The sequence below is a fragment of the Meleagris gallopavo genome, chromosome 27, assembly GCF_000146605.3.
Source record: "Meleagris gallopavo isolate NT-WF06-2002-E0010 breed Aviagen turkey brand Nicholas breeding stock chromosome 27, Turkey_5.1, whole genome shotgun sequence".
NCBI lineage: Eukaryota > Metazoa > Chordata > Aves > Galliformes > Phasianidae > Meleagris > Meleagris gallopavo.
Genome location: NC_015037.2, coordinates 1,291,248 through 1,300,891, shown reverse-complemented (window position 1 = coordinate 1,300,891; position 9,644 = coordinate 1,291,248). Strand labels below are relative to the sequence as shown.

General features: G+C 58.1%; 2 protein-coding genes across 6 annotated transcripts in view; both read left to right on the top strand.

Annotated features, from left to right (window-relative positions):
- The first annotated feature begins 97 nt into the window (after positions 1-97).
- Positions 98-1,398, top strand: MLLT11 (MLLT11 transcription factor 7 cofactor). Its single transcript, XM_010723988.3, has one exon. The coding sequence runs from the start codon at positions 137-139 to the stop codon at positions 380-382; it is 246 nt and encodes an 81-aa protein (XP_010722290.1). The 5' UTR covers positions 98-136; the 3' UTR covers positions 383-1,398.
- Positions 1,399-2,203: 805 nt separating this feature from the next.
- GABPB2 (GA binding protein transcription factor subunit beta 2) overlaps positions 2,204-9,644 on the top strand; it is a 7,727-nt gene continuing 286 nt past the window's right edge. Inside the window, exons 1-9 of one of the 5 annotated variants that reach the window (XM_019623140.2) lie at positions 2,204-2,367; positions 4,046-4,108; positions 4,328-4,467; positions 4,742-4,909; positions 5,264-5,458; positions 5,743-5,884; positions 7,894-8,052; positions 8,936-9,069; positions 9,329-9,420. In XM_019623140.2, coding sequence (XP_019478685.1) covers positions 4,354-4,467; positions 4,742-4,909; positions 5,264-5,458; positions 5,743-5,884; positions 7,894-8,052; positions 8,936-9,069; positions 9,329-9,379 — 963 coding nt within the window. In that variant the 5' untranslated portion in view covers positions 2,204-2,367; positions 4,046-4,108; positions 4,328-4,353 and the 3' untranslated portion in view covers positions 9,380-9,420. Of the gene's footprint in view, positions 2,368-2,588; positions 2,975-4,045; positions 4,109-4,327; positions 4,468-4,741; positions 4,910-5,263; positions 5,459-5,742; positions 5,885-7,893; positions 8,053-8,935; positions 9,070-9,328 lie in introns of those variants that run through there. The other 4 variants (XR_004162051.1, XR_004162050.1, XM_010723991.3 and 1 more) reach the window with 4 other exon arrangements.

Here is a 9,644-nt window from a genome sequence, read left to right as displayed (position 1 = left end):
CACTCCCCAGCCATCGGGAAGCCCTGTGGGCAGGGGTGCTGCCCCCTCATCAGCTGCATTTCAGGCTGGGGTTCGCCCACTGAGAGCCCCGCTACCCCAGGTCCACCCCTCCCCTCCCCTCCCCTGCAGCCCCACCATGCTGGACACCATCAGCAGTCAGTACGACTCCTTCATCTACTGGAGGATGCCCATCCCGCCGCTGGAGCTGGCAGAGCTGGAGGGGCTGGGCTTGGGGTCCCTCTATGCACCCCACAGCAAACTGCCCGAGGCAACCCAGGAGCCCAGCTGTGCGGAGGAGGACAACCTGCTGCCCTTCAGCAGCTTCAACTTCTGGAGAGCACCCATCGCCAGCATCAGCTCCTTTGAGTTCGACCTCATCTGACGCCCTCCTCCCTGCTCCCCCATCGCCAGGCGTGCCAGGGTTCGGTTTTGTTGGTTCTGTACGGTGTCAGGTGTTCGGTTTTGCTTTATTTTAAACCCCTGGGCACTGCTAAGGAAGCCTGTGCTCAGCCCAGCCCTGCGGCATCGCCTCACCTCCTCCATCCCTCCTGGGAACGCAGCGGGGTGAGCGGAGCCAGGCTGTCCTTGGGATGGAGCCCATCTGCTTCACTCCTCAGCGCCGTGCTGAAATCAGAAAAAGGAACCAAAGCTCCCATCGCTTTGAATTTTTATGTGCTTTGGTTGTGGTGTTTTATTTTTTTCCCCCCCTAAGATTGTTTTCTGGGAGAGCAAACAGCAGCTCTGTTGTGGGTGTGTTTGGGGTTGGATGCAGTGCCATGGGAAGCCGTGGTAAAGCTGTGATGCAAAACATCCCAAAAGTGACCTGAAAAAAAGAGGGGCAGGCAGCTGGTGGCAGTCAGAGCGCTGGGGAGGCACCAAAGAGAGGCAGAGCTGGGCACAAAGTGCACTCCCTAATGAGAACTGCACCTCCAACAACGACCCATTGCTGGCACAGGTGGAAGATTCCAACTCCAAACCACGGGCTGGAAAAGTGGGTGCCAATCTGAGCCTGTAACCCACACAGGGCCGGGGCTGCCCAGCCATATGCAAGGAGCATCACCTCTACTGCTGACAGCAGGCACAGCCCATCCATCCGCAGACAGCTCCCACTGGAGTACCAGCATCACATTGACACAGCTGTGTCTGATTCCTGCCTAAAAGAGAGAAAAATGGGTTCAAAGTGGAGCTGTCGCCCCATTTTCCTCCACAAACCGATGCCTTTTCCCCCCTACCCGCTGTATTCACCCACCACCTGCCCCCACAGAACTGTGTCAGGTTTCTCCTGGTTTCTGCCACAGCCCCAGACTGCACGCAGCTGCTGTACCCGGCAGTCTGGCACTGCTGCTTTCCTGTGCTGCCTTTCGCAACCGTCAATAAAGGCTGAATGTCCTCCTCTGAGTGCTGCAGGTTCGGTCCTTTTCCATCCTCGGCGCTGGGACACGCAGGGCTGGGTGCTGGCACCGCTCAGCCTCCTGCAGCTCCACGTAACACCTTTCTTTAATGGGGAAGAAATAAAGCTGCCATCTCCTGCCTCACGCAGTTATCTGGGGGGTTCAGGATACAGTCTGTAACCCGGTGGGTTACCCCAGCTCCCACAGCCTTTGGACTCTGCTCTATGGGTTCGTTCCCATCAATGCATTCCACTCCATAACACCTTTCCCCCCTACCCAGATCACCTCCAGGATTCAGACACCGCACCCACTTCAATCGTAAATCATCACTTCGGGTTAAAAATAAACAAACAACGCCTCACTTTGCCTGGAGGCACAGAGAACTGACAGGAGAACAAAGCAGGGGAGGGAGATCAGGAACACACAGAAGCATCGTTACAGCCAGCAGTAAAACATACGAGCTTAAAAAAAAAAATATATATATATATATATAACAGACAAAAATTACACATTTCTGAACCCCGACTACCCCAAACAGACACAACTTGCGCCGAGGACAGCTCAGCTCTCACAGAACTGCCGCCGCCGCCCTTTTATAGTTGGCGCCAAACGCCTCCGCCGGAACTATGCGGACGCATCGCTCCCTCTGCGTGAGGTAGAATGAGATCCTTCCGCTCGAGAAAATAATCCCCGCTGGGCACCTCGGATTATCGCCACCTTTCTCCCGCCGTGTGGTCGGGAAGAAAGAGGAAAAAGAAGGAGGAGGAAGGAGGAGGAGGAACCCCCTCAGACCACCTCGTGCCCGCTGCAGACCCCCTCTTCCTCCCTCCGCCCTCTGCGGACTCTTTGGTCGCTTCGCGCCGTATCCCTCGCGGCGGCCATTTTGCGTGCGCGCGGCGGGAAGGGGCGGGAACCGCCGTGAGGGGGGAGGAAGGGGGGCGGGGACGGCTGAGAGCTGGGGGGGGACGAGCGGAGCGTGAGTGGGGCTGGGGGAGCTGCGAGGGGACGGGGCGGCTTTAGGTGTGAGGGGACGCTGAGGGACGGGTGCTGGGAGGATAATGAGGTGTGGGTTGGCTTTAGGGATCTCTCATGGGGGTCCTCAGGGGTTTGGTTCAGCTCTCGGGGTGGGGGCAGTGAGGGCCCGTCCGCCCTGAGGGGTGATGGGGATCTCTAGGGTTCGGTCCGGCCCCATAGGTGAGCGCTGAGGGAGGTGACTGTGTGACAAAGCGCCGTGGTTGGGGCTCTGCGGTGGTTCCTATGAGCTGCAGCGTTCAGAGGATCCCACAACTGCGGGGTTGGGACTCCTGGAGGTCCTCCGGTCCAAACCCCTCCCCAAAGCAGTTCCCTGCAGCAGGATTTGAGTCTAGGTGGGGTTGGATCTCTCCAAAGCTCTCTTCAATTCCTCTGTGCTCTGTGCCGTTCTCCTCCCAGCGCAGAAGTTTGTATGTTCAGACAGAATTCCCCGGGCTCCAGGCTGTGCCCACCGCCCCTTATCCTGGTGCTGAACAGAGCCCAGCACTCCTCCTGACCTCCGCCCTTCAGATCAGCACTGATCAGCCCCCTCTCAGCCAGCTCTTCTCCAGGTGAACAGTCCCAGGGCTCCCATGAGGAGGTGCTAAGGCCCCACCATCTCTGCAGGGCTCTCCCAGTACTTCCCAGTTTGCCCTGAACTGGGGAGCCCCGTGCCTGGCTCAGCGCTGCAGCCTTTCTCTCCCCGTGGCAGAGCAGAGAGGAGCAGCACCGCCCTGCCCTGCTGGCCCCATTCTGAGCACTGCAGCCCAGGGAACCATTATCTTTCTTGGCCAGCAGGGCACGCTGCTGGTTCGTGGTCAGCCTGCTGGCCACCAGCACCCACAGCTCCTCCACAGAGCTCCTTTCCAGCAGCTCAGCCCCCAGCCCACACTGATGCATTCATGATAGTGAGCCAAACCTCTCCTGGTTCCCAACCTCAAGCATTGTATGTTCCAGCTGAACACTTAAATTCACAGCTCTTCCCAAAGCAGACTTACAAAGCAAGATGTGATTTTAGAGCTGCCAAAGGCTACAGTGAGGTTTGTGCTTGGCTTTACTGCAGGGCCTCCTGGTGGCTCTGTGTGCAGTGCTGCAGTGCTTCACTTTTGAATTCTTCATTTAAAAGCAGGCCCTCTTAGAGCTTCCAGCAGTTTCATAGAGTTGCAGTTGAAGGAAATAAAAAGATGTTGCATTGTGGCCTCAATGCAGTTGGAATTGCTGTTGCCCTGCATGGCCCAGGACCTGCCTGCACGGCTGTGTGTTTGTAGACAATTAGAGTGTTGTCTGAGAGTGAATGGATGGGCTTTAAAGTTGGTCTTTCACAGAGTGGCATGCCAGTGTAACCCTGATGTGGGGGAAAATGCAGTGGTTCTCTGTGCTGCCATAATGGTTGGGTGCTGGCGTGGTTTGGGATCAATAGAGACGCCGTTGTCTGCTGGGCTGACTGCAGGGCTGGTGGCATTTGGGTTCTGCTCCTTTTCTGACCTTGGCTGGAGTTTGGAGGTTTGCTTTCTCTCTATGAGGGATCAATGCAGGGCTGGGGTTGGGGGAGCCTCTCTGAGGTTAAATGCTGTTCTTACAGCGCTTTGAAAACCAAACTGATGTTGTGCAGTAAATGTGAGCAGCCTCACTTGCTTCCTTAGGTTCTGCTCTCGGACCTGGAGCCACATGGGCACGGCGCTGTGTCTGAACGAGGTGCTGCTGGGGTAAGTGGGGCTGTGCTGGGCTGAGCCCCGTTTTGCCTGCCCTGTGTTCCATGTGCAGAATTGATGCCTGATAGGCACCGAACCTCCCTGCCTGTTGGGCTGCTCTGTGCGTCCGCTCGTTGGACAAACAGACCTGAATTGTGCTTTTAAACGGCCTCTGCCTCGCTGCCTCTGCTGATTGCTTTGCGTTCCATTCCTCACTCCCCCCTCTGGAAGCAGCTTGGGGCAGCTCCGTGCTCCCATGTATGAAGATGTCTCTGGTGGAGCTGGGGAAGCAGCTGCTGGAAGCGGCGCGCAAAGGCGAAGATGACGAAGTGCGGACGCTGATGGCCAGCGGCGCTCCCTTCACCACGGACTGGGTACGGCACGGAGGGACGGCACGGAGCTCTCAGGTGTCCTCGGGAGCTCTGCGCTCAGTGGTGTGGCTTTCTCAGCCAGGGAGGTCACCTGGGGTGGGTGCCGTTTTCTTTAAGGAAAGAAAACCCAAAACTCCAAAATCAAACCAATCCATCCTGGGTAAAAAGGGACTGCACGCTTTGGAGCTGAGCCAGAGCTGCGGGAAGGCGTCGGGCTGGAGGGGAGCAGTGTTTGGGCACGCAGCCGCTTACCGCTCGCTGTTCCAAACAAACGCAGCTCGGGACGTCCCCGCTCCACCTGGCGGCCCAGCACGGCCATTACTCCACGGCCGAGGTGCTGCTCCGCGCCGGCGTCAGCAGAGACGCGCGGACCAAAGTGGACCGGACCCCCCTGCACATGGCTGCGGCTGACGGACACGCCCACGTTGTAGACTTGTTAATTAGGGTGAGTATAGTGAATTAGGTGTGACTGAAGGCTGGTCTGCACGGGGCTCGGTGTCCCAGCGCGGGTGCTGCTTTTGGACAGCAAGAGAAGAGGAATCATCCTGTTGGACACGGGTGTTAATTATTTCCCTGACTCCTTGTATGCCGTTTATTCTCTGTGATGCTCAGCCTCTATCAGAGCTGCTCTTTCGGAGTGTTTTCTCCTTACTGACCGTGTCAGAGTTCTGTGTCTTTGGCAGAACACCCAGACAGGAATGGCTGAGGCTGAGAGCGTGGCTGAGCTCTGAGGGGTTTCTTGCTGCTCTCAGTGCTTTGTGCTGTGAAAGCACCCTGATGGGCCGCATTCCTCTTTCAGAACGGGGCTGATGTGAATGCCAAGGACATGCTGAAAATGACTGCTTTACACTGGGCAGCAGAACACAACCACCGGGACGTGGTGGAGCTGCTCGTCAGATATGGAGCTGATGTCCACGCCTTCAGCAAGTTTGATAAATCACCCTTTGACATTGCTTTGGACAAGAACGATCCGGAGACCCTGGTGATCCTGCAGGTAGGTTGAGGGGGGAGGAACCTGCTGGTGATTGACACAAAGCTGCAGGGAGAACTGAGCAGATGTTCCTGAGGGAATCTTTCTCTGATGCTTGGATTGGAGCGCCGAGGCGGCTCCGAGCTCTCAGCGTGTCGGTGTGACACGGCAGATCTGCACACCTTCTGCATTGCTGTCACTGATGTGCTGCAGAGAGGAGATCATCCGCCCCTGGGCTGGGGTTGCAGGGTGCAGAGTCCTCCTGCTCAGCACAGGAAGGAATCGCACAGCTCCCATCTCCTCCCCAGGAAGCAATGCAGCAGCAGGTGGATGCACAACCAGGGAAAGCAGATCCCGTCAGCAGCGCCCTGAGCGTCAGCTCACCGTTTGTTCTTACAGCTGGGGATGTCCTCAGCCTCGCTGGTCTCATCTGTGCAGCAAACACCAAAGGTGAGATCTCACGTGGCTGTGTGGGAGCGTCCCTGTGTGGGTTGGTAGGGGTGCGGAGCGCTCACAGCAGAGGGCAGGTGGATGTTTGGTGCAGGAGGGGCAGCGAGCTGTCGCCACACACAGCAGGTGTTGGCTTCTGGCCACGGAGCATCTCCGTTTTCTCTCTTTTTGCTGGGTGATTCCCAGCCAGTGCAGGAGGGGTGGATCTGCCGTGTGTGCAGAGCTCTGCTGAGCTCAGCTGTGGGGCTGCTCCAGAGCCTGAGAAGATGGATTGGGATGATTGCAACAGAGGAATGGCTGTTGTTGCCTGTGCAAAACCCTCAGCACTGCAGCGCTGTTGGGGGTGTTTGCTTTGTTCTCTGTTGGTTGTGAAGGAGCTGGGCGCACGTTCTGTAAATGCTGAGGAAGGAGAAGAGGGAAAAGTCCTTGCAGAATAAGCAGCCCTATGGGATGTGCGTGTTACCCATTGCTCCTGTGTTAGATGGAAGTAATTCGGTTCCTCATTGCTTTGTAAGCCACGCTTTGGTGGGAAAGCACTCAGTTAAGGCTGAGCCCAAAGGGGGGCTTGGGGTAATTCCAGCGTTTGTCATTAATTATATTTGGGGAAATCCAAACCGCTGCTCCTTTCCCATCACACGGGACGGGCCGCTGAACGCCGGCCGCGTGGGGTCGCGTGGAGCCGCGTGGGGCCGCGCAGCCTCGTCCCGCGTGAGCCGGCCCGGGTTGTGGGGCCGCGCATCGCTCGTTGACGCCGCGCTCTTCAGATCCCGGCCGACCTTCGGTCCCCGCGGACCCAGCGGCGCTCCTCTCCGTGCTGCGCTCCTCGTTTCTCACCAGAGGGCATCAGCGGCTGCGCTGCCGGAATCACCGCCGGCGTCCCCTTTAACCCTTTTACAGCTAAGAATAGTCCCGCACTCCTGGAGGGGTTTTTACGGGGAAATAAGCGCTCAGCCGGTGGGAGGAATCCGATTGTGGGCTGCTGCAAGCTGTGTGTGCAGCCCACGGCCTTGGGAGCGTTCTTTGCGAATCAGTCCTTCCAAAACCTTCCTAAAATCGAGGGGCGAGGGCAGCAGATGGGCTGCAGGGAGGGAAGGGCTCCCCTGTGGTGCTGGGTGAGGTGCAGGATCTTTTTTAATGCTGATTTTCCACTTTGTGGGGTGGTTGTAGGTTGTGTGCGTGCCAATAAAGGACCATTTGCACCCTTTAACCTCAAATTTCCTGCTCCATTCTTACAAAGTCTGCCTTTGAATAGGAATCGCTGTGGTCAATTGGAGGAAGGAGCATTGTTTTGGGAACTGAGATGTGCTTATCGCATTCAGATCGCTGCAGCAGTAGCTGTACTTTCCCTCACTGAACCGAGGGGGCAGAAAGGGCCTTGTCTGACCTTTGAATCACTTCGCGTTTAGGAGTGTGGCAGTCAAAGTTCACATCACCCTTCCCCTTTGGAATTTCTTTCTTTCCCCACAGCTCAGTGCCTCAGAACCTGGAGGTAACCGCAGTTCTGTGAGTGCCACAGAGGTCCTCAGCCCTTGTGCTCAGATGTTTCCCCTCTGCTCCCAGCGCACAGCAGCACCCGCTGCCCCCATTCCCTGTGGCTGTGCAGCCTCGGGGCACAGGGGAGCTGCAGGCCGTGCCCATCACATCCTGCTGTCTGCTCACAGCCCCGTGCGAGCGTGGGGCAGCAGCTGCCATCATCACCCTTGGAGCTGGGGAAGGGTCATTAAGGAAGATCTGCTTACCAGCTGCTTCCAGCTGCAGTCCTCGTAATTAATTTGCTGTCATGCTAATGCTTTGATCTCGCTAATCTGCAGAGAAAGCTTTTTGCTCTGTGAAATGTTTTACGCGCACCCAGCACGCTGTGTTGTTTCCCCACTCTCACTAAGGCTCGCTGTATTTCCAGGTTGTACCCGAGCTCAGCCACCCGGCTTGGGTTTCAATTCAAGGAAGAGAGGCGGAAACGCTGACTTTTTTGTTCTGTTTTCCTTTTGGCACTGACCTCATTTCCCAAGGCGACGCAGAGGAGCTGCTGGCAGCTGATCCCATCCATGCCGCGGGCAGCAGAGGGCAGCGCGTCGTCACCGTCGTCACCAACAGCACCGCCCTGGGCAGCCTGCAGCCAGCCGGCCTCGGCCAGCCCTGCGTCATCAGCGTGCGGGATGGGCCGGCAGGTAGGAGCTGAGGGCCGGCAGCTGACCGCGAGCCGACGGTTCCCTGGGCTGCAGCGCCCGGAGAGCGGCCGGCAGGGCAGGGCGGTGCTGCTCCCTCCGCTCCGCCACGGGGAGGGCGCTGCTGGGCGCACTGGAGCTCCCCGGTTCCAGGGGGTCTGGGAGCTGCGTTGAGTTCCGTCTGAAGCCAGAGCTGGGCAGAATCGCGGAGCCGCGGCGGTCTCCTCAACCAGAGAGATCCGAGCCCCCCCCCCCCTTCAGTGTGCGGCTGCCGTGGGGGTTGGGCTGGGGGATGCAAGGTGTGAATGGCGGTGGGTGGAGCAGCGCTGAGCTCCGGAGCTGCTGCTGTGTGTTTGGATTTCCTCAGGGCGTGTCGCCCGTCGGCCTGCTCTCCTGAGATTCCTTCTGCGTGCCCCAGGGCGGCGTGCCGGTGTGGATTAATATCGGAGCAGGAAGAAGGATTAGGAAATGAGCTCTCCCCCAGTGTTAAGGGTTACGTCGCTGCTGGCTGCTTGCAGGCCTCAGGAATGGAAAGCAATCCTCTAAAGCTGTTAATTGCTCAGAATTGCTTGCCAAGTTACTACAAACAATCTCTGGTTGTAACCCGTTCTGTGTTGAGGGCAGACAAAGGGAGAGCTGTGGGGCGTCGCTGCCCTCGGTGCCCACACCGTGTGTCTCTCCTGGGCTGGGTGGGTTCTTGCTGCTGGCCTGAAGACGGCCCGTGTTATCAGGTTTAAAACACACTTCTCAGAGGGTTTGTGGCTGTTGCACGTGCCCAGAGCTGGTCCTGGGGCTGCCTGCACAGGGAATGTTTGAGAACAGCTCCGTTCCTCTTCTGGAAGGCCCCAGCTGCTAATTGCATTACTGTCACCTCTTGGTTTCCCAGCTGTAGTTGTAGCTGCTGATCAGGCTGCAGAGGAGACAACAACTGGGGTCAGGGGCGATGCAGAAGGAGGAGAAAAGCCACCGGCCAAGAGGCTGAAAGCAGAACAAAATGGGAACGACGTGGAGGAAAGCGAGGTGAGCCTCAGGGCCGCGTGCTGCTGCCTGCCTGGCGCTGCTCCGCAGCTCTGGGGACGTGGGGCTCCCGGTGCCAAAGGCATCGTGGGGCAGAATGGGGGCATGGCTGCGGTGAGCCCTGCACAGCTCTTCTCTGCTCTTATCCCCATAATGGCCCCTGTGTGGCTGTTCTCTGTGCCGTAGCAGCTGGGTGCTGTTCAGACCGTAGCTGTGCTCTGTGGGCCTTCACGCACTGCTCCACTGCGTGGCTGTTCTGCAGGCTTTCCTGGCGTGGTGCAGCCTCTGCAGCTCTCAGCTCCGTCTTCCGTAGGGCAGCACCGAGGGGGAAGCGCCCCAGCAGCAGCCCAGCACAGCACAGGGGGAGCAGAACAGCATCAGCAAGGTGTGCACAGCTGTGTGAGCTCGGAGGACAGCGAGAGAACCGCGTTGGGAACGGAGCAGGTGGCCGACAGCGCTGCGGGGTCTGTCAGCTCCTAATGCTGGGCTGAGGGAGCGGGGCTGGAGCAGAAACAGCACTGCTGGGGCAGCTGCAGCTGAGACAGCAAAGAGAGCTGGGGATGTGGGGGCTGGGCTGG

Excerpts from the sequence above, each read along its gene's own strand:
- MLLT11 (XM_010723988.3), top strand. The coding sequence starts at position 137 with ATGCTGGACACCATCAGCAGTCAGTACGACTCCTTCATCTACTGGAGG.